Raw genomic sequence first — 24,197 nt, 5'->3', positions numbered from 1 at the left:
CCTGTCAGTTTTGCTTTCACTTCTATTATACTGGAAAACCAATAGATATTAACCATCTACCCAATCTTTGCCTCTCATTCTTACTTTATTTAGGATGCTATCCCATACACAGTTAAGTTGCATATGGTTAAGGCTCATTGATTCAATGGGATTTAAATGAGTATAACTTTGCACTGTCTTGGGCTGATACAGAATCTGCAATGTCAGGTATATCCATCAAGTGGCCAAGTATAATTAACCCAAGCAACATAATTAGAGCTTTATTCTGTCAAATAGACAGATGTATTTAATATCAAACATCTAAAGTTTAGTTGAGTAAACTAATCTCTTCCCACTTTATTCAGTTTCAGACCATTATTGTACAATGGATTTTCATCCAGCTTCATATATGAGGGATTTCAGATTCAATAAATAGAAATCGGGGAGACAATTGTGGATTTTTCTAAATTTGTCCCCCAAATTTAGACACTATATATAACAGATTTTCACATGAACTGCACAAGACATTTTCAAACGGCAAGATGTCAATTTTGACACAAGATGTCAATACACATCTTCCAATTTTTTATTTTTCAAAAATTGGGGAGTGCTCCACTCCAGATAAGGGTCATTTTGCTGCTTTTCGATGCAACATAGTCATAATTAATGATAATTTGATAATTTGTTAAGCAGATGGAGATGATTCAATAAAACTCAATAAACACTCCTTTTCAAAATGAAGTTGTATTTTTAAAAAGAGAAATAGAGAGTGTGTGTGATTTCTCTCTATCTATCTATCTATCTATCTATGAACGAACACCTTTTTTCCAAAGGTGTTGGAGAAAAGGAACTCTAGAGCAATGTACTAATGGAACAAACATTATAGGCAAACAGAACATTATAGCTAGTTCTGTTTTAGAAACTGATGAGCTCTGTTACACACTCACTTTGTATGCAGTGGGTTCTTGCAGAATGCGTGTTATCTGATGTCAGGCAAGGAAGGCAAATGGTATCTCTTTCTATTGAATCCTGCACAGCCATTGCCAGAGACTATAAAACTCATAAAAACAAACAGATGTCCAAAGACGACTACTAGTATTAATTCCTCCTGGTACTATATTGTCATACTAAGTTGAAGTGTATCTGAACAGCAAATGATTGTATCTATTTTGCAGGACTTTTCACTGGCCCACATGTTCAACAATCTAATGTGGGCAGTGGTGATCCACCTGTGCTGCTGTGGGTTGGTAGTGATGTCTGGGAGTGTTGGGCATCTGTGCAAGAGCGCAAATACTTCAAGAAGTCAGCCTGAGCTCCAGAAGCACTAGTTAGAGTGGAAATTCACTGTTTGACTGTCACTGATGTGTTTTCAATATAACTAGAGCTTCCATAGTGATGATTGGCTACTTTAAGTATTTGTGTTCTTGCACAAATGTCCAACAATTCTGGCACCTCACTAGGAGCCCACAGTACTGCAGGTAGATCTAAGACCAACCCAAAGCAGCACAAATGGATCCCCACCACCCGTGTTAAACTGCCAAACATTGTGGCCTACTATAATCATTTTCCCTACCCAGACCCGCTCAACTTCTGACCTACTTGGCACAATGTACAATACCCTTAACATGCCCAACCCCACCTTTTTTGTAGATCCCAAGTGGGTAGCAAAAACAAAGATCAAGCTTCTGGTGGGCTTTTCTTGATTTGGTGGGTCGCAGCTTGTCTAGGGCTGCCCTATGTTTCTGAATACTTGCATGTTGGTAAATGTACATGCACTTTATACAGATATTGTCTCCCATTGATGCATATGTGCTACGATTTTTCCTGGGAAACCAGCACTCATACAATGTCCTGACATTACCGATGCAAGTGATTCCCTACACATATCCTAAATCAAGCATAAGCATACTTGGGTATAGGGAAATTATAGCATGAGAAGTTGACCACAGAATTATGGGGTTGTGTCAAAACAATTTCTGTGTCTCTGTTTACACTTTATGTAGAAGAAACTGAACTCACCTTAAAAGGGATAGGGCTAATGCATGTCTAGGACTCTACTGGAGTACCGAGTCTGCTCAACAATTCCAAAGACAACTCCAAGAATAGGCAGAAATTAAGTTACACATTACTCCAAATCTGCATTAGCTTTCTGCCTACCCATTAGTGGAAGAACAGACATTTGATGTACAACTACTTTTCTTCCTTGCTCATTTGAACTTCCTCAAACAAACATTGGAGATTAAAAACAAGCCCAACCATTTAAACAGTCTTGTAGAGGAGCCCAGGAGGTATAAAAGCTGAAAACGAACATTTACAATTAGCTCTACCAAAAGAATTTTGATATGTACCAGTCTATACTCTTGCACATAGATCTGTGGACTATCAAATTCTGATGCTTCAGAATGAGTAAATATAATCTACCATATTTTAAACATGGAATCTATTATCTCTTCTTGGGAATGGCGTTTTTCTTGCATTAGGAAATGGTGGAGTTGTTGGCATAATTAAGAATATGTCAGGGTTAATGTTTGTACCTGTACTATACAGGTCAGTGTTGCATCATTACAGAAAGGTGGGAAATGGAGGTGGGGGACAGCTCATCATATCTTGCACAAGCCCCTTTAGGAACGAAGACAAGTTTAAGACTGCAGATCTGCACATGGGTACTCATGCATCAGCTTGACTGCAATCAATGAGACAACCATTTATGGCTTTTGTCAAGAAGGCACCAAACTTCCTTCAGTTTATTCTAAAGAACAGAATGCTTTTGTTGCCTGTATATATTGCATTATAATCAACTGATAGTTTCAGCATTGTTCCAACACATAACCTAAGAACCAATAACACTTTGAACTGTAATGAGATATGTTTTCCCTTAAGTCTTCATGAAGGAACTGAAAAGAGAGATACAACGCAATTTAATCTGGACTTAACTACTTGTACCACAGCAGGAAAATGTCACAGTACATCAAGATCCACCAGAAGTTCATATGCTCTATTATCTTTGATATTATAAATATTTCAGAATAGCAAAGGTGACTGGTTATGGAACAATGTGGTGGGTACTTTAATAGCAAGCTAAATAATGAATGCATGGAGAAGTGGAGGTTCATCTTGTAGTTTGTAGTGATTTACTTCTTTTGTTCTTATTTTCTTCAGTTCCTTCAGATGTATTTTTTATAAATTCATTGTGGAAGGGCTTTTATGAGCATCAAGGGAAAAGGTATCCTGCAACTCTAACTGTTGACTGGTTCAATGCTACAAGCAGTAAAGTGAATGCCACATTCCTTGAAACATCCAGCACACAACTAAAACTATCAGGTGAGGTTAGAAATTGGGCACTGTGATTAGATATGAATATTGCTCATGCTGTTTAAAGTTTCAAGGGCACATTTCCAACACAGCATACTGAAAATAGCTATTTATGATAATAGGAATGCTAACCATGCACATTTTTAGAAGGTGCTATAAGTTGTCAAACGGAGTAAATCTGGTTCCTTGAATTTTAGGGTTTTCCTTCCCATCCCCCCAGCTCTGTTGCCACAGAGTGGTAGTACTAGGTTTTATGGGTGTGCATGAACTGTTCGAGCACTGTTTCAGCATGGGGAGCAGGAGATTGAAGAAAGAGGAGAGCAGGTCCTTACCTGTTCTCCACACTTCCACCCCCACAGCTTCCTGCTGGGGCAGCGATCAGTACAAGTACCCCCATGTGGCACCAGCATGCACATGGCGTCTGCTCATGCACAGGTGCCATTTGCATGGTTAGCAGCACCATGCTCTTGCTCTCGTCCTTTGTGGCTCTCTGCTTTCTTAAATCTCCCATTCCCTACAGTGCTGAACTGGTGCTTGAACTACTGTTCGTGCACACCCCACTAGGTTTGGGCCATGGCAAACATCTTTGCTATACCAACCCTTCTCACACGATTAGGAAGTATGGAAAGATATGCTGGGAGGGCAGGTGTGCATGTGCTAGTCCATAATCATGTTAAGTGCAGGGCTGTCTTGGACATAATATCTGAACCAGCCATTTCTATTAATGGAAGGAGAGTTGCACACTCAAGCAAGGGGTTCCTCCCATGAGCAGGAAGGGTTCTTGTAAGTGCACAACTCTCTTTGTACACGGAATCACAGAACAGCACTGCAAGACTGTGTTGAGTCTATAATGCAATTTTAATTTTGTTTCATTGTAGAACGAAATAGGTCTTGAAATACAAATGGACAGGACTGAGTTAGGTTAGGAGACGCTTTCCTTGTAGTTTGATCACACCTGGGTAAAAAAATTGAAGGGCAGAATTATTGATCATGTAGTTACTAATCATAACATCAGGGTTGGCGTGTGATTGCCTTCTCTCATGTGACTTCAGCTTTCAAATATTTCTTCAAGTGAATGGGAATGAGCCACAAGGAAGTGATTGCTATGATGCTCAAACAACATGACCTGGCTCAACATTCCTCTAAAAGGAGAAAAGATTTTTATTTGCCTTGAATTTTTCTAACCTTGTTTGCTATGTGTAAAGGATGGGCTCTCATTGATTATGCAGGTTGGTACAAAGCAATGTATTTGTATCTAAGTACGCATATTATTTTGGATGTAGGTTCATCTTTGATGAATAGTGAAGTGTTTTGTTATTTATGGAAGTTATCCATTTCTATACAATCTAAGTAAAACATTATCACTATGTAAACATGCTTTAAAACATATGGAATGTACTTTTATTTGTAGGTGTTTACAAGAAAGAAGAAGCCCATTTGCTTTTGAAAGTTTATCGAATTAAAAATCCTAGAGAGGGTTTTGCAAGCAAGCTTGAAAATGACAAGTGGGCACTAGATGGCTATGTAAGTAAACATTGAAAAGGTATATGCAGTTTAACCACTGTCCCCCTAGGTACTTGCATGTTTCTCCTTTCCCATACTTTTTATTATCATATAGTGTAAACCCCAATGCACACAATGTATTGCATAAAGGATATCACTAGTCCCCTGATTCCATGAGAAAAATGTCTTGCATATATCTACTTTATTGCCTCTGCTTTTGCTATAGAGTGTTATTGCCTTGTTCCCAATGAAGGAGACACACAGCAACTAAGGTAGAATATGTTATTGGGCCAGCTTTCTCATTGACTGTGGAATATATTCTAATACTGGAACATAATATCACATGCACAGTTTCTCCTTACTTTTTTGCAGCCCCATTTAAAAAATTAGAGGGGATTCAGTATGTTGAATGATATAATGAAGTTTATTATTGGGAATAAAGTTATAGTATTGCCGGACTATCCTTTGGTAGAACAGGGATGGGCATTTTGTAACTCAGGAGCTATTGGTAGCCCCCAGGCATATTTGAAGCAGCTCTCTGGGCATTTAGGCTTGCTTCTCCCTCCCTCCCTCCCCTCCCCTTCCAACCAATACTGCAGATCTAATTCGGTGGCTGAGCAGAGGCATGGCTGCACCATTTTAAATATCCTTCCCTCCTTGTTGCTTTACGTGCTCTATCAATGATTTCTCTCCTGTTTCTTGCCCCTCAAAAGCGACTCTTGCCTCCCTCCTTCCCCCCACCAGAGTCTTTTGGAATTCAGTGCCAGGGATATGCAAACAGGCTTGCTGTCAAACAGGTTTGACATCGAACCTGTTTGGTTCGATGGTCTGACATCAAACCGAACCCCTCAGTTCAGTTTGGTATCAGACCAAAACACACACCCCACATACACACACACACTCCTCTGGCCATTCGGGGGGATTTGTGAGGTTTTTTTTTTTTTAAAGTTGAAATTTTTCCCTACTCACTGCCACCTGGTCCAGGGGTTTAGATTCGGTTTGGTGGTGGTGGGGTCTCCAAACATTCCCTCTCTCCCTGCCAGCCTCTATTATGTGCCAAATTGCCCAGTTGGGGCAGTCTTCAGCCCATTTCAGGCCACACCCCCATGTTGGTGGCCATTTTGGAGGCCACCATGCATGTCCAATGGTCCTCTGAATGGCCTGGGTGACCTGGCCACACAGATGCCCATTGGGCATATGTAAAAGCCAACTATAACTCCTGAAAAGTAAAAAGTGTATTTGAGGGCTGCACAACCCTCAGGGGTATACATCTTCAAGAGACACATTCGGCTACAGAAGGAAGGGAAAATATATGGGAATCACCCCTTCCCCATAGCTAGTACTGTGTGTTCACTCTACCAGCACTTGGTTAGTCTGGATTTTCACACTGTAGAATGAACTGAGTCATCTGGGTCATCTCAGAGAGACCATATCACCCCATTGTTTATAGAACTACACTGGCTGCCAATAGATCTCTGGGCAAAATACAAAGTGCTGGTTATAACCTTAAAAGTCCTAAACGGCTTAAGCCCTGGGTATTTAAGAGAACATCTTCTTCATTCTGAGGCCCACTGCCCATTGAGGTCATCTGGAGAGGTCTGTCTCCAGTTGCCGCCAGCTCAGCTGGTGGCCACATGGGGACAGGCCCTCTTGGTTGCTGCCCCGAGACTGTGGAATGCACTCCCTACTGAGATATGATCCTCCCCATCCCTGACAATTTCTAAAAAGCATTTGAAAACCCACCTCTTCTGCCAAGCTTTTTCAGCTTTTTAAATTTTTAAGTTTTAATCTGTTTTTAATTTTTAGATTGCCCAAATTGTTTTAAGATTTTTGTGTACGTTTTAACTTGTTTTATGTTGTTGTTAGCTGCCCAGAGATGAAGGTTTGGGGGCAGTGTATAAATTTGACATAGATAGATAGATAATGATATGGTTTTCTAGTCACAGCATTAGCGTTTCTGCTCCACCAGATACCAGCAAAAGATGAGGGATTTGTGAGAGAAGGAAGCTGAGGGAGGATGGGAGCTCTGCTCTTTGCTGATGTGTTCCTTAGCTGTCTCCAAAACATGTGGAAGAAGTCTCCCTGGTTTCAGTGTTACCTTCTTCAGAAAAGTGCTAAACCTGGGTATGCCCAATAGGCATAGCTAAGGATCAGATCAGCAGAGGTAGTTGTAAAAGTAAAGTTAAGCCATTGAGTCGGTGTTGTTTCCTGGTGACCACAGAGCCGTGTGGTTTTCTTTGGTAGAATACAGGATGGGTTTACTATTGCCGTTTCCCATGCAGCATGAGATGATGCCTTTCAGCACCTTCCTATATTGCTGCTGCCTGATGTAGGAGTTTCCAATTATCTGGGAAACACACCAGCGTAGATGCAAACCAACAGCTTCCTGCACTCTAGGCAGATTACTTCCCCACTGCACCATTACACACTCCCCATCCTTCTCTCCCGAGGAGCACTGTACTTAGAAGTGTAATTCCTGAAGAGAAGTACTAAGTTACACCTTATGAAATGAGGGAGCAAAGTCCAAAGAGGGTGTTCTCATTGTGCCTGCCTCTCCTTCTGCTATATCTGTCTGTTTTTCTGGTAGAATGTGGGGAGATTACAGACACAGGTCAATGTTAGACAACACTTTCACATCTGTCATTCCTGCTCCCCTTTTGCAAAAACTGTGATACTAAGAGGGAGAGAGTGGCAGTGGATGGGGCAATTCCTGGCAAGCTACTCTAGTGGCAGAGAGATTTGTCTGCACCTCATATTGGCTCCCAAAATGGTCCTGCCCCAAGGAGTTTACAGTCTAAATGTTAGCAGTGGAAATAAGGAAAGGGACAGAAGGGCATGGATTACAATGGATGTGAATGAACAGAGTTACATTTTTAAGCTTAAGTTCCATTGGAGATGAAGACCGGATGCTAATCTTGTAGATGCCAACAAGAGTAACATCTCAGTAGTAGTTGCATCATTGTTTGTCTAGAATGTGTACTATAACAAGCACTACAAAGACAGAGGCTCTTTGTGGTTATGGGTAGATCTCTGAGGCTGTTTTTAAATGCCATAAATGTAATCAAGATTTTGATATTATTGAAGTGTGCCATTTAAAATTATTTAATAGCTTTCTACAAAATTGTAGCAGTCATACTCAAATGCAATTATGATGGTTACCTTGCTCATTCAGGAATCATTTATTAGTTTCAGACTTCTTGATACATTATTTTTGTTCTAGGTGTCATCGGGGCTTGAAAGAGGCATCTTCACTTATCAAGGTGACATACATGGAAAAGACTTTGGGAAATTTATGCTCCAAAGACAAAGTAAGAATGCTGTTGTAGCACAATATATCGTATATTATCTTTATTGAATACTGATGACCTCGAATCACTGTACCAGCAGCTGAAGTGCATAAAGCATATTTATTGTATTGAATTGGTGCTATAAAATTTATAAATAATCTAAATTAGTTAAAATGTGTCATTAAATCTCTAATTCAACTATTTCATGCTGCCATTTCATTTTTGATTTAACAGCAACCTAATAAGATGACTGCGGGATGCTCCCGTAGAAAAGAACATCAATGCAAATGTTCATGGGGGCAGGGGGGTAATCCAAGTCATTACATTGCTTTAAATGACTTTTCCAAAGCACTAAAAGCTCATTTTAATGATAGACTATATTTTGTGCAATTTAAATAAATTGGGCATTCCATACTTCTAGATGTATCTTTGAAATGTAAGGATAAAACCATCACACATTTTAAAGGCTACTGAAGGGCATGTCAGCATTTAGGGATCAGATTAAGCTTTTTTTTTCTTTTTGGTGCTCCTCCAGCAGAAATCATGATCTTGATCATAATGCCCTCTATATAAATACTAAGTATCATCATCATTTCTCTTGGAGAACCTTCAAAAATTATGTTAAACTCTCAAGGTTAATCTGACTACCTAATGCTGATGTATGCCCCTCAGTAAGCTTAAAAAGATATGTTGGCTTTTAGCTTTCTTTTTAAAATACATATGTACATCTGGAATACTCAATTTAATTGAAATCACATAAATCATTCTAAAACTGTTGAATGCATCTCACGTATATTACTTGAGTAATCCTTACAACAGCTCTGTGAAGTAGGCCCTTCTTATAATCCGAGAGAGTGATGTATAGTGGTAAGGGTCTGTGTGGAGGTGCCAATGGCCCTGCAAAAGTAGGAGGTCCTGCAGGGTTGATGAATTCCAAAGCAAGCATTGTAGGGGTTGTGGCCTGGGCAGAGGAGACTTCTCCTCTGTACTTAGTCCAGCTGGGGCCTGCCCAAGCCAAATAGCGAGAGGCCAGTGGACTTTAGAGGAATATTGATAGGCCTTCAAAACATCCAGAAAATGGCACTAGCTCGCTCAGGTTTCCTTTCCCATCAGGTTCCATTGCTCATTGGGGTGAGGTTGAGGGGAAACAAGTGAGGTGGAGGTGAAACTAATACATTTGAGGGCTCCCTCCTCCTACCTCTATCTGACCTAATCCATATTAGTGTTATTCATAAAATCAGTCGACCTAAATCTGCTCAACTCTCCATTCGACTGCAGTTGTTGTGTCTTTCTTTGTGCTGACTCTTGGTGCTTTTTCTGGCCACTGTCAGCTGCTCTTAGAAAGTGTCTACTATTTGAACTCCACAGTGAGAAGGTGAAGCATGGAAAGGAGAGAAGGGAGGAGAAAGCTGCACTCACTTTTTGCCCCATGTGCATCCATGGCTTTTAAAAATAATAACTGTTTGTTTCTTTATGTGTTACATTTATATACTGCTCCACAGCAAAACTCTCTGAGTAGTTCTATTCAGCTTAAAATATAAATCCATATGATATGCAACATGCATTTAATCAGCAGAGAGAATGGGAGCATAGAACATGTGCTGTGCATGCAAAATGTTCCAGGTTCAGTCCTTCCCAAGCAACTCATGTAGTAGGGCTGGCAAAGATCTTTGCACTGTGTGAAACTATGGACTCTGAAGAGCGATCAGCAATTGTAGTGCAGCACTGGGCCAGAAGGATCCACGGCACGGCCAAGGCATCTTCTTATGTTTGTCCCAAATGTGCCATGCTGTGCCATGCAGGACAATACAGTCCATTACCTATTTATTTAAAAGTTATGTATTCCCCTTTTCTGCCTTCAAAACGGCGTTCAGTGCCATGAACAGTATAAAAATCAAAGTATAAACAAATTAAAAACCAAGCAGCATGCTTAAAAAACTAGAAAACAGCTGAAATAGATTGCACTTCAGATCGCCTTATCAAACAATACAAGGTAAGAAACCCAATAAACCTTATGCCAGGCTATGTGCTCAGTGAAAGAGGGTGGGTTTACAGTGTTCCAAAAGATTGTGATGAAGGGGCCAGATGGACTTTAATGAGGAGGGGATTCCACAACCGAAAGCAACAGAAGCAACAGAAAAGGTGTTTGGTCAGCAAAGGAACCTGGAGCAGAGTCTAAATATGACTAAGGCATCTGTCACCAAAGCCAGTTCTGCTTTCAGCAGGAAGGACCACAGATGACGTACAAACTAAAGAGTCTTGCTAGCCATGGTTCAGTTGGATTACCTGACATATTCATATCCTTTTTATCTTCTTCTCACTTTCAGGTCCTTTGAGGGTGGACACAGATCACCCCAATCATTACTATGGCACAAACAGCAGTTCTGTTGCAGCTGCCATCCTGGTACCCTTCTTTGCTCTAATATTATCAGGGTTTGCATTTTACCTCTACAAACACAGGTACTCCTTATGCTATTTACTTAGAATTCTAATGGGTTATGAAATTTTCAATGAAATGCACAAATGTCAGTTACTGGTTAATTTGAAAATGAAGCTTTTGGAAATAACTGTTGCTCTGAAATGACTCATAGTCAAAATAAATGAGATGTTAAATGTGTCATCATCTAGGTTGGGGTTTACTGAAACAGCAGCTACACAGGAGCCCAACCCAGAGCTGTGACATGGAGGTCAGGGATGTTTTACCCTTTACTTCTGCATCATTTCCCTACTAAAAATCCACCCTCCTGAAGGTGCCATGAACCCCTAAGGGTTCATCTGTGCATTTGTTTTAGTGGTAGCTTCAGGAGGATATTTTGCAGGGAAATGGCATAGACATCGCTCTCTCCACGTCGTGGTCTCAGTCTGAATTGGGGGCCACTGTGTGACTGTTATTGTTATTTTAAAGTAAACTCCAAATTAGAGATGTGCAAATCGATTTGAGCTTGAAACTGCCATTTCTAGTGTTTCGAGCTCAAAATGAATCACCCTTTATTTTGAGGGCCTGTTTCGAGCTTCAAACAAAACTACGCTGTTTCAAGCTTGAATTGTTTTGAGTGATTTGAGCACCATTTTTCCAGGGAGAGCTGATCTACCAATTGGGGTTGGCGGGTAGACCAGTCCTCCAAGATGGGCCAATGCGCTGTTGGGGGTGGAGGCCTGGTATACCTGCCTCATGCAATGGGTAGACCAGTCCTCCATTCCAGACTTAGCGCATCAGCCCAACTGGGAGGACTGGTCTACCTGCCAGCCCCAATTGGTAGACGAGCTCTCTCTGGAAAAATGGCGCTCAAAACACACAATCACGTTTTGAGTGTTTCATTGAAACAGCTGGCAGGATCGCTATTTTGATAAATTGATTTCAGGATTTTGCATTTTGTTTTGAGCTCAAAACAAAACGCAATATCCATTTTGTCCACACCTCTACTCCAAATGCAATGATGGCACATTTATTATTTTGACATATAATGTAATTAACAGTTTGACTTCTCATACTGCAAGACAATATGAGTTGGCTTTAGTGTAATCAGTTGGAAAAAAACAATGAGCTATTTTTTTCTAGAAAGAGAAGATAAATTGTAACAAATGGAGCTCTGTAAGCCCCTGCATTAGATTAGATAACATACTCCTTACACATTCAGGCTTTATTAAACATGGAGCCTATTCCCACAATCACTAGAAAGCGGGCTAAGGGCGCCTAGCCTTCTTTATAGTGATTGTCTGAACTACCGGGCTCATAGGCGAGCCCAGTTGTTCCATGGCGGCTAGCCCACCTAATTCCCTGTCCCCTTAAATGAGACTAACAGAGCGAGCGCTCCATTAACATTGGTTTTTTTAATCATGTGCCACCGCAGCACGCTGCGACACACTTTAGTAGACCCCCAACCAGGATGCAACAACAAGCCTCCCAGCCTCGGGGCATCCTGGGACTTCTGGGAGCCGAGTGGCACCCGATCCCCACCACCCCTACCGGCTCCATGACCACCCGACCGGCTAAGCCTGCTCTCCCCGCTGAACCCTCCCAGGCTCTACACACCGCTTGCGTGTAGAGCCTCATGATGTGACCAAAATTAAGCATTTTCAAGCCTCTTTGGTGACAATGGAAGAGATTTAAGTATGTGCTGATGTTTCCATTAACATTGATAGGGATGTGAACAAGGTTTCGTTGGGTTAGGGAGCGGGACCTTTAAGGATGAATTGTTTCGGCAGGGCAGGGAGTGGGACCTGCTCAGAAGTCCACATATGGCAGCTGTGCTGACCTAGCAGTCTGTGCACGGCACCGGGACACTCAAGCGCAGTGGCCATGTGCATCCTTGTGCCACGCGCAGGCTGCTGGATCAGCACAGCAGGTGCATGTGGACTTCTGAGCAGCACAGTGCTGCAGCAGGAAAAGCAGTGGGGTGATGGAGGAGCAGGTAAGGACCTGCTTTACTCATTCTTCAAGGTCCTGCTTTATTTGGAATATAGGAAGCTGCCATATACCAAGTCAGACCATTGGTCCATCTAGCTCAATATTGTCTTCACAGACTGGCAGTGGCTTCTCCAAGGTTGCAGGCAGGAATCTCTCTCAGCTCTGTCCTGGAGATGCCAGGGATGGAACATGGAACCTAGATGCTCTTCCCAGAATGGCTCCATCCCCTAAGGGGAATATCTTACAGTGCTCACACTTCTAGTCTCTCATTCATATGCAACCAGGGCAGACCCTTCTTAGCTAAGGGGACAAGTCATGCTTGCTACCACAAGAACAGCTCTTCTCCTCTCTACTCCTCCTTAAAGCTCCCACTCCCTGCCCCACCAAAACAATTCAATGCGTTCCTACTGAACGCTCCAAATCATTGCATTCACATCCTTAATTAATTATGTTTAATTTCTAATTAATAATGATTAGTTCCTCACTTTGACTCTATTGTACCTTAAAAGTGCTGCTTCTTTTCAAGTATCTATGAGTATTAATTATATAAGCTTAGAATCTATAAATCTATAGAGATACAAGCCTTAATGAGCCTACTGGTACATGCTGAGTGAGCTTATGGAACCTTCTAATAGAGTTGGCATAGGATCTCTTAACATGAGATTTAGACATATCGGAACAAATCTGTCTTTTTGACAGATTTTTTAAAAAAAGAATGCCACATGTGAATGTAGTTTTGTAAATGAGAAATAAAAAGTTCTAGATATGACCATTCTTGACTTTTCTCATCTTAAGTTATCACATTGAGTCTTTCATGAGGTGAGATGTGGCAAAGAGATAATTTTTTGAGCACCAGGGCAAAGGTACCCCTGCTGCATTACCTACATCCTTCTGCTCCCATTACCATTGGGACAGTTTATCCTTTAGTGGTAGGGAACCAACCCAAAATGGCCCTTTGCAACTGCCTCCTCCTCCTCCTTGTGCAGCATGCACCTCCTGCTTCCTTTGCGCATCACTGCCAGGCTAGTAAGGAAAAGAGGAAGGAAGCAGAAGAGTAAGAGAGAACTTGCGTTTTGGGCAGTATAAAAGAGAACTTGTGTTTTGGGCAGTATAAAAATATGCTAAATAATAATAATAATAATAATGATAAATGATGAAAGGCCAGTACTCTGTGGAAAGGGTAATAGAGTACAGTAGACTTTAGAGCATCTCCTGTACTCTGTTGTCCTTTCACTATTCTGTTTCCTTCCCCTTTTCTTGGTTAGGCATCTGCTGCTGTTTTCTGCATCTCCAAAAATTCTTGAGCTCTTATAATGACTCGGATAGTCACATTAACACACACACACACACACACACACACACACACACACACAGCCTATATTATTACAGTTATTCCTTTCTTTTTGTGTACCATAAATTAAGCTGAGCTGAATTGTTGAGAGGTGGGGGTTTTTAAATTTTCCTGTTGAAATTTGCAAATTCCGTGTGGGACAATCTTTCACTAAGCAGCTAAGCCAATTGCACTAAAGTTGAAAGTGTTTCTCTGGGGTGTGTTTTGTCCAAATCCTTGATACTAAATAATACATAGAAAGCTTTGGCTCACATCTAAAAATGTTTCAATTATGCTCATTTTTGTCTGTTGTTCTGCAATAAGTTTGAAACTCTGTTATTGCAGTTTGATGGTACAGATGTGATGGATGGATGGAGATATATATTGTAAAACCAATCTGGTCTTCATCACTGAGGCTCTACACACGAGCAGTGTGAGCCTGGGAGGGTTTGGTGGGGAGAGCGGGCTTAGCCTCCCCACAGACTATCACCTGCGGAGCTGTGGGTGGCCAGATTGGCTGCCCACATGACTACCAGCTCTGTCACTGAGCCGGTAGGGGCTGAGGGGATCGGAGGTTGCTGAGCCCCCAGAAGTCCCAGGATGCCCCACACAAGTGTGCAGGGCATCCTGGGGAGACCCTCAAGATGGGGAAGCTTGTTTTAGCCTCCCAACGGGGGTCTCCTTGCAGGTTACTGTGGCACAGAGCTGCACTGTGGTGACAATCTGTATCTGGATTGAATCACCCCCGATTTGTTTTGGGTCCAAATCTCCCCCCACCATCACTCCAGATTCGATTTGGACCCAAATTTTCCAAATCTGAATCCATTTGGGTACAAAAAGGGGTTCTGTAGGCAAAAGAGTGGGGTAGGTAGTAATGCCCAATGGGTGGAAGCTACCACCCAAATTTTAAAGAAATTGCGCAAAGGGGTGTTTTCTTTTCTTTTTAAATTGAAGTTGGCATGTCTTTGTGGCAGATTCAAGGCAGAAAAGGGGCTTGGGGGACAGAAGAGTGGGTCAGGTGGTAGTGCCCCAATGGGTGCCTGCTATCATGCAGATGGATGGGTGTCTGCTACCACCCAGTGGATTCTCTCATTTCCGACCAGAGAATCTACTCTCAGAACACCTCAGACATTGAAAACAACAAAACCCAGTGCCACATGGGCTTGTTGTTCTGGGAATGGTTGGCACGCTACGTGCACTACACTGCCCCCCTGTTGCCCCCCAAGTGGAGTTATGGGGCTGTTGAAATTTCCCATTATTCCCTATGGGGGGAAGCATAAATATGCGCAAACTTCAGGAAAAAAATAAAAATCACCCCTTTCACCAATTTATTTTAAATCTGGGTGGTAGCTGGCACCCATTGGGGCACTACCACCTGACCCATTCTTCTGCCCCTGGAGAATTCCTTTTCTGCTCCAAATCTGCCACAAAGGCATGCCAACCTCAATTAAAAAAAAACATTTGCCCAATTTCTTTGAAATATAAGTGATAGCTTTCTTGCACCCATTGAGCACTACCACCCCTATAATCCACTTGACGCCACCCTGGTCCCCCCCCCCGAGTTATAACTAAGGCTGGTGAAATCCCATTATTCCCTATGGGGAAAAGGCTTAAAGACATGTGAACTTCAAAAACTTTTAAAAATCACCCCTGTGCCCAATTTCTTTGAAATATGGGTGGTAGCTTCCTTGCACCCATTGGGCACTACTATCCACCACAACCCACTCTGAGCCATCCTTGTGTCCCCCACGTAATGCTATAAGGCTGCTGAAATCCCCATTATTCCCTATGGGATAAGGCTTAATGACACGTGAACTTCAAAAATCTTTTAAAAATCACCCCTTTGCCCAATGTCTTTGAAATCTGGATGGTAGCTTCCACCCATTGGGCACTACCACCCAACCCACTTTGGCCACAAAATTGAGGTCCAAAATTCAATTTTTTTCTAGGGTGATTTGTTTTGTACCCGGATCTGGGTGATTGAACACAGGGGTGATTTGTTTTGTCTACACATCACCCAGATGTGGGTACAAATCTTTTTGTATTCAAATCGTTTCGCACATCCCCAGTTAGCGGAGCACTCCCTCTGCTAACCTCATTTAAAGGGAGGGCTACTTTGACAGGCTAGCCACGAGAGAAGCACTGGGCTTGCCCGCGAGCCCGGTGGTTCTCACAGTGGGGAAAACTAGACTGATCTCCTTTAGCCCGGTTTTCCTGCTTCTTCAGAATAGCCTCACTATCTTCTGTGCTTTCTAAATAAGATTTGGAGGATTTCAGAAGAATGTTTTCAATCAGTTCAACATCAAAGGAAACCTAGGCACATCCCTCTTCATTAGCAAAGTGACTAATGATTTCAGCGTCTGTTTGATGCTGAAAGTTCAGCTCCTGAACTTGCAAGCTAGTAAATGTTAGCATATTAGATGGAGCCTAGCCATATTCTTGTATGCAGTCTTTCTTTTACTAAGACTTGGTAGTGTGACATACATGGTCTATGGCTGCAACCCTGTGGAGACCTTCGTTCCACTGAAGCCAATTACTATGCAAAATATTCACTAGAAATCCAAAATGCATACACAGCCTTGCACAAGCAGGGACTTTCCCCTCTCTCCTGTGATAAGGAATGCCAAATTAGTGGAGAACCCCTTGCTTGCACAAAGATGTGTACTCATCTATAACTGGTTGCAGAATTGCAGCCCATTTTGCTCATCCTGCACAGAAAGGCTGCCAAAATTGTAAATGATATGGAAGCTCATTTCTAATATATACTTCATAGACATTGCCCTAGATTGCCCTTTATTTAAAAAGGAACTAGCTTTTATCACTGCTAAAATGCAGAAATATCACAACTGTGTGTAGCTCCTGAAATCAATTTTTAAAATGAACAAATGGGAAATAATATTGAAGGGTGGTTTTTTTTCTTGTTTTTTTCTGCCATTTAGCAGGCTTTTAAGTACTAAGATGAAAACATGCAGCAGCTACGACAAAGCAGTTCCCATCTGTTACATTCCACTTTACTAGTACATTGCTTGGTGTCTGTTTCACTGAAATTGGGATGAATGGTTAAATCTTGCAGAGAAATGTGATTATTTTTGTCCTGCAGTTTGACTAGCAGACTGTACTAAAATGAATGGAGATCCCCCCTCACCCAATATTGTAATAGAAAATATTATGAATGGCAAAGATAATGAACTTTCATCCTTTCCTTCTGCATCTGTTTGTTCACTGCAAGGAAACTCTTGAAATGGTGACAGCATTCTCCAAGGGAAATGCTTATCTTGAGCAGGCTTGCATTATTTCAGTTCTTTGCAACAGTGAGGAGTACCAAAGTACGTGTGCTTCTTGATACCTTTTGTTCCCTTTTACCAACACCCACAGTGACATAGGAGCTGTTTCCTCAAACAGTTATCTCATGGGGACTCTGTGTGAAGGAAGTACCACGTGGGTCTTTTACATCTGATCAGCACCCTGATGGAAGGGAGAGTATCATCAAGTGGGAAAGACCCACACAACTGACTCTGATGCATTACTTGAACCACACACAGCGCTCAGTGAAGGGAATTTGGAAAGCAGTTCCTGTGGTTGTTTGGGGTACTTTTGAAATGGTCCTGGTTCTTCTTCCTTCTTGCTGTTCCTCTGTTATTGCTCTGGGCACATGAATGAGACACTGCATCATGTATTGTTGGAAATACATGTGGCCGTGTATTTACAGTTTACAGATTAGAGTTTAGCTGTGCCATATTGTTTGTAATAACCAAAACTCAGCTTATGTCTTTTTCTTTCTTTTTTTAACTCTCCAGAACAAGACCAAAAGTACAGTATAATGGCTATGCTGGACATGAAAACAGCAATGGACAGGCATCATTTGAAAACCCTATGTATGATACAAACTTAAAACCCACAGAGGCAAAAGCTGTGCGGTTTGACACAACTCTGAACACAGTTTGTACAGTGGTATAGCCTTCAGTGCCCAATTTGACTGATTCATAGCCATACCTCTGATGGACAAGCAGTAATTCCTTTGGTGCCATATACCAGTTTCCCTTCTCCTCTTGGCTTCGCTGCTGTAATCTTTAACATCTCCTATCAGCATAGATGCAGCAAGGCTTTCTGATAAAATGTCAGTCCTCTGGGGAATCAAGACCAAGATAATTTATTCGTCTCAAAGGTGGATTTGAAATACCTGGATGCACTTGCTCCAAATCAAGGCACATTTTGAAGGAAGACTGCCAAGTCATATTCATCTGTCATATTTAAATGCCTCAGACTTTCACATTTGTATGTGGCTGGATGCCTTTCAATGCAATCTTCTGGGCACTTGGATCACTCCTTTGGGTACTGTGACAAACAATAGCACCATAAAGTATCCCCAGGAATAAGAATATTCAGGAGGAGATTTTTTTAAAGAAAGGAAGGAAGAAAGAAGACGCTTTCTTGAAGGAGAAGACAACTTCCGTAGGGGCAGGGGGCTGCACACATCTACAAAATGCTTTACCATTGAAATCTTGTTAGCAGAACAGATCTACAGTATATCTCAGATGTTCATACATAAAGCAGTCTGCAAACTTCCTAGTCAGCTGTTGTATTGCAAAATATTAATGCACAATTTTTTGCACTAGTGTGGTATGAATGGCTGAGTAAGATACTGGTGTTTTTTTTAAAAAAAACTATACAGGGTTTATACGCACTATTCATTGTATATAAGCATTTACTTGTCTTTTTTTCTTTTCCTTTTTTTTCCTTTTTTGGTCCAGTGAAACTTTCCATGATAATTTGACCTAGTGTGCATGTTAAACAATACACCTTTTACTTAGTCCTTGTTGGGTAACATGCTCATGAAAAGAATATATTTCAGTTTATTTTCTCTGTAGACACCAGTATAAATTGCCAGATGGGGGTGGGGGGAAATTCCATGTTTACAAATCTTCATTTCTAGTGTTTTTCCCCATCTGACATCATTCATTATTGTCAGCATCATACTCTATAACAGCAGGGGGGTCAGGCAGCTACTGCTGCTTGCCATGTACAAAATGTGAATAGTAATTTATTTTAGATAGCTCATAAAGCCTGTGGGCTAGTGCCCATAATATAGTCTTCCCTTTTGCATTTGTTTTCCTTTTCTTTTTTTCCTGTGACGTGACATCATTTTTGGATGTTACATCGAACTTCAAAATGCATTGCAGTAGCACCTGTGAAGTCCAGCCACATTCTCCATAGCAATTTACCACTGCAACCATTACACTTTTCCATGGGGTATATATGTGTGTGTGTGTGTGAATGTCTTTGCTACATTTTTAACCAATACTGCTTAATGCTTTTGTAATCACACAGCTTGACAGAGAAAGTTTGAGATTTTGAATTACTCTTGAGAACAATGCAGTGAGGGGAGCCAATTTCGTCACAAAACAAAAATGGGACATGACAAAACTGGCAAGCAGTTAAACCATATAAGCCTTTTACTTGTACCAGTTCATGGAGAGTCAACCTGCGGCAGAGGTGCCCCTAGTGGAGTCTGAAGGAGTCTGTGGCATTAGGGACAAGAGTGGCTATAGGTCAGGCTGTGGCATTGTCAAGCCCTGCCTAACTCTCAAGCGTTGTGCTGCTGCCTACTCCTCAGCTCAGGAGACTAGATTCAGAACAAGACCTGCATACTGTAGTAGGCACGAGAGTGGATCATACTTTAGACTTCGCTTGTGGTACACTTGCCAAAAAGGTTGGCCACAACTCTGTTGGTTTCCTCAACTATAGTGAGTTCACAGTGTACATTCAGTTTTAGGCTGCAATCCTGTGGACAGTTAGTTGTGTGAAGCTTTGCAGAAATCCCATTGCTATGGCTTCATTTCTACAATGGGACTTTCCCATTGAAGGGACTTCAGCACACATAGCTTGTTCACTGGATTGTTGTTTTATAGTATGGTATAGTTTGTACCATCATAGCATGATTCAATGAAATCGCACTGATATATTTCTGTTGGCATCAGTGGGATGATAGCATTGTATGTTTAAATGGATTTTGCCCCCTAACATTAAACAAATACCCTTTTATAAATCTCTTGGATTCTGATACCCAAACTTGCTTAAAGTTAGGATAGGCCAGGATCCAAATAACAGCACAACAGTTTTGCCTGCCCAAGACAACTCTGAGCTTCTGTTTCTTGTACAGCACCCCCTTGTGCCAGATGGGAAACCATTTTGTAATGAAGGGGACTTTTAAAAACAGATTGTGATATTCAAAGGCGGAAACACTGAAAATCTCCTGGGCAGACCCAAGTCCTTGGGGATGCCCAAAATAGCTCTTTGGATCCTGGCCATAATTTTAAAAATAAGTTTTTCTTTTTAGGAAAATGTATTCCCTGTGGGAGAGTTTAGTGATTACACAAACACCAAAAATAAACATTAGCAGAATATTTCTCAGTTTATGTTAAAAAGCAAGAAAGAGTTTGCCGGGCAATCTTTGATCAAAATAGAAAATTCTCTATAGTGTTGATGGAAGATACCAGCAATATCAGTATATTTCGAGTGAAGAGGGGAAATATTTAATATGATGAACCTAGGAGATGTCTGGACATTCTTTGCTTTGCTTTGTTGGAAGTAACTTTTTATTATACCACATACGTTTACAGTTTTATATGATATACAACAGATTTTTTTTCATTCTGTGAAAGGACAACAGTGACCAGATAAAATTGTCTACATTTCCTGATGTTTTGCATCCTAGATGGCTTGCACTGTTGTCCACTAAAGAAGGAGAAACTTTGAAATGCTGCCTCTGGAGTCACTTTATTTTAATATTAGTGATGGCAGAAGTAACCAAAGTCATTCAGACAAGTACAAAATTATGATAAATAATGGATTTTTAAAATCCTTACCCTGCCTGCGTGTGAGTATAAGGAATACTTTTAAAATAGAGCATTGTTATCAGCATATGTTCTGATTCAAATATCCATGTGCACTCGTGTGCACATGGAATTCTTGTATATGTGGGGAGCCTCATTCATGACAATAGTCTGAGCTATGCATGCAGAGGGAGAGGTGTGTGTGTGTGTGTGTGTGTGTGTGTGTGTGTGTGTGTGTGTGTGAGAGAGAGAGAGAGAGAGAGCGCTCCCTCCATTGAAATGAGCTGAGATAATGTTCTAAGTAAAGGAGCTCCATGCATACACCAGTAAAGATTATTAGGTCACAATGACAGACTTTTGCATTTCATTATTTAGAATCTTCTTAAACCTGAAAATCCTAGCATACAATTAATTCTAGAGAAGTATAATTGTCTGTACAAGAATAAGGCTGTTTACACAAGAATAAGGCATCAACATTTTGACAATCCAAACAAATCAACCATTTAAGTCTGAGACACAAAACACTTTATTTGGTACTTCCTATCTGCATTCCTAAGGATTTTAGTGGAATTACAGAAGGAAGCATTACTTTGTCTCCACAGCATTTCTGGAAATACAGCCCTGCCTAATAAATAACACAGTGCTTTGCTTTTCTTTTCTTTGTCACCTCTGTGCCTATCTCTTGAAAGATTATGTTCCTTTTGTTTCTGTTACAATTGCATTGTTTTGCACTGACCAGGTTAGATCTTCCATTTCTTCCATTATTTTTCAAGGCTCCATGCATGTCCAAATTTGCATACCTAACTGTCCAGACCCTCAAAGTGCCACCCACAATCTATTCACTTGAGTTGTGGAGTGACTTGAATACCGGAGCAGAGGTCTCTCCAGCTGTAGTTGTGTGGTCATGCCAAAGGCAGTCGTGAAATCTGTACTCTGAGGTATTTACAGTAGACTCTTTCTCAAGATGTACCAAACTGATGATGATAAAGCAAAAGTAGACATGTTGTAAGAAAGAACAATCAAAAACAGGTTATGTGCTTCAAAGCTGTTTAAATCTGCTGCTTGTATCACCCATCTTGCCTTTCTCCAGGCTAGCTGCAATAATTTTTCCCTTCTGTAATATATTTTGTAAACAAAAAAGGGGCCAGTTCAGATGATATTCCGACTGGCCCTTACAAATGTATGAGTGAGGAGTGCAGGCATATACATCTCCCCCCGCTGGTGCATCATAATCTAATTATGAGGTGATGTGGCTTATCCAAACCACCACCAGTGTGGGGTTTTAATACCAGAACACCACCACCACTCCCAAGTGATTAGGCCAGGGGTGGGGAACCTTGGCCCTCCAGCTGTTTTTGAACTACAACTCCCACCATCCCCAGCCACAGTAATTGTGAGGTGATGATAATTGTGGCTGGGGATGATGGGAGTTGTAGTTCAAAAACCTTGGCCCTTCAGCTGGAGAGCCAAGGTTCCCCACCCCTGGATTAGGCAATGGTAGACCAGGTGGGAGGGGATAAATGGACACTCACACTCCCCCCCATATATTTGCGAAGGCCACACAGACTATCATCTGAAGCACTTCAGAATCTATTATTAAAGAAGGGTGAGGGGGGAGGAAAAACAACAGGCATTATGATCAAGCCAATCTAATTTTCATTCCCAGTATTTCATTCTGTCATTTCACGACATGCTGCTGTGACATGAAGTAGGTGCAAAAGAACTTTTTTGTACAGAGATATATTTTTTATGAAAAATTTGTAAAATTATTAAATATGCTGTACTTTTTGATTAATGTAGGTAAATTGTTAAAAAATGTTTTTACAATACAAAATAAAAAAAATCCTGTAATTTTTTTCCCAATACTGTAAAATGCACCATCTTTAGCTGAATTTTCAGTTCTGAACCTATTACACATGTATTAATATTAAAGTGGCCTGTTTAAAATATACAGTAATTTTTTGGGCAAAAGAAGTATAAAAGATTGTAATATAGCCTGTGCAATGCCACCGATCTTGAAAGCAAAATCAAAGTTCTAATTAAATATTTAATTTTAGATTTCCAGATTACTGTGTTGCGGCCTGCTGTTGTTATAGTCTTGTTTTCTTCACTTGACTTTTGTAATAGAAAAATTTCTATAACCAAGTTTAATCATAGGCACTTGAGAAAGATGTAGTATAATGTTAAGTATATAAAGAGATGTGTCCCTTTATTTCCATGGAACCCCTCCCTGCTCACCCCCCCCCAAGTCTTCTGCTTTGCCTGCTTATGCTCCTGGATATCCGCAAAAAGTATTTAGAGCATCTTTGATACCTATTTCTAAATTACTTCTGCACATGTGGGATTCTTGCGTTATTTTTCCTGAAAACACCATTGGTGCAAACTGATGTACATTTTAGTAGCAAGCCACACATGCATTTTATAGCTGAAATGCATGTGCAACACAATTTCCATTCCATTTTGCTGTAAGGTTGGAACTGAAAGTTGTTCAAAGTGAAAATTGAATGAGAATTTCGGGAGTTAATCAAAGAGGAATTTCAGGAATCTTTCCAAGGAGACCAGAAGAGAATTTCAGAGTTCCTTCCAAAAAGAAACATTGGAGAATTTTCTCAGATGATTCCTCCACACCCCTGTGTTGCTGTCTTGCCCAGAAGTGTGAGCACAAGCACAATTTTTGAAGGAGAAAGCAGCAAAATTGGATATGCACACAGACCATCCTGGAAAGTGCCAAAGAAAGGTTCAAACAAGTATTCTGCTTGTTTGGCATAATAGACCTCAGTCCTGCTCTAGTCATGTGCTTTTATGAGCATCCCAACTTGGGTACACTTAATGTTTTTAATCACTTCTGAAAGTCTTCACAATACCTTGGTGCATAAGGAGTTACACAATGTAAAGAAAATGGGTTAATTTTTTAAAACCTGGTTAATTTGCATCTTCACATACCTACACAGTCACCTGATCCAATAATAATCCCAAAGAAGTCAAGGAAACTACACCTTTGAAGTGCATTTGACTGTTTAATTTTTGGTAGGAAAGTGTTAGTTTGCAATATGATCATGTGCAGAGCTAGTCACAACACAATCTGAATGCAGGTAGACCACCACAAGATGACTGCTGAAAATGTAATGTTGACAATCCAGGCTTAAAGTGTTTCCAGTAATCTTAAAAAATCAACTTTGCTGAACTTCCCTTCTCATTAATGTGAGGAATCACTTGGCTATGATGGGTAGATTTCTACAGCAATGGACCTGAATTGGATTACCTTAGAAAAGCACGAAGTGAAGTTTCCTATTTACATATTGGGTCTATTTTATGTTTGCTTTTGATGACGTATTATGGAGTGTATGAGTTTCAACAGCAATGTTAAGAATAATTGTTATTCATTAGGCTAATTCACACAATCAAGAATAGGGTAGGAGAAGCCTCCTGCCCTAGTTCAGGACCTGTGTACGCTCCTGTTTGCCAATCATTTGTAAGTCAAAAACAAGATTGGAGACACCATCCATGATCATATGAAAAGCAGCACCATGAGTCATAGGGTCTAG

General features: G+C 40.9%; 1 protein-coding gene across 9 annotated transcripts in view; it reads left to right on the top strand.

Moving 5' to 3' along the window:
* CSMD1 (CUB and Sushi multiple domains 1) overlaps positions 1-22,716 on the top strand; it is a 1,678,033-nt gene extending 1,655,317 nt beyond the window's left edge. For all 9 annotated transcript variants that reach the window (XM_053286225.1, XM_053286224.1, XM_053286226.1 and 6 more), the window contains 5 exons: positions 3,139-3,300; positions 4,703-4,815; positions 8,015-8,102; positions 10,409-10,541; positions 17,617-22,716. In XM_053286225.1, coding sequence (XP_053142200.1) covers positions 3,139-3,300; positions 4,703-4,815; positions 8,015-8,102; positions 10,409-10,541; positions 17,617-17,776 — 656 coding nt within the window. In that variant the 3' untranslated portion in view covers positions 17,777-22,716. The remainder of the gene's footprint in view (positions 1-3,138; positions 3,301-4,702; positions 4,816-8,014; positions 8,103-10,408; positions 10,542-17,616) is intronic.
* The last annotated feature ends 1,481 nt before the right edge of the window (positions 22,717-24,197 follow it).

The sequence above is a fragment of the Hemicordylus capensis genome, chromosome 1, assembly GCF_027244095.1.
Source record: "Hemicordylus capensis ecotype Gifberg chromosome 1, rHemCap1.1.pri, whole genome shotgun sequence".
Taxonomy (NCBI): Eukaryota; Metazoa; Chordata; class Lepidosauria; order Squamata; family Cordylidae; genus Hemicordylus; species Hemicordylus capensis.
Note: the sequence above shows the minus strand (reverse complement) of the source record. Positions and strands in the feature narration are given on the sequence as shown.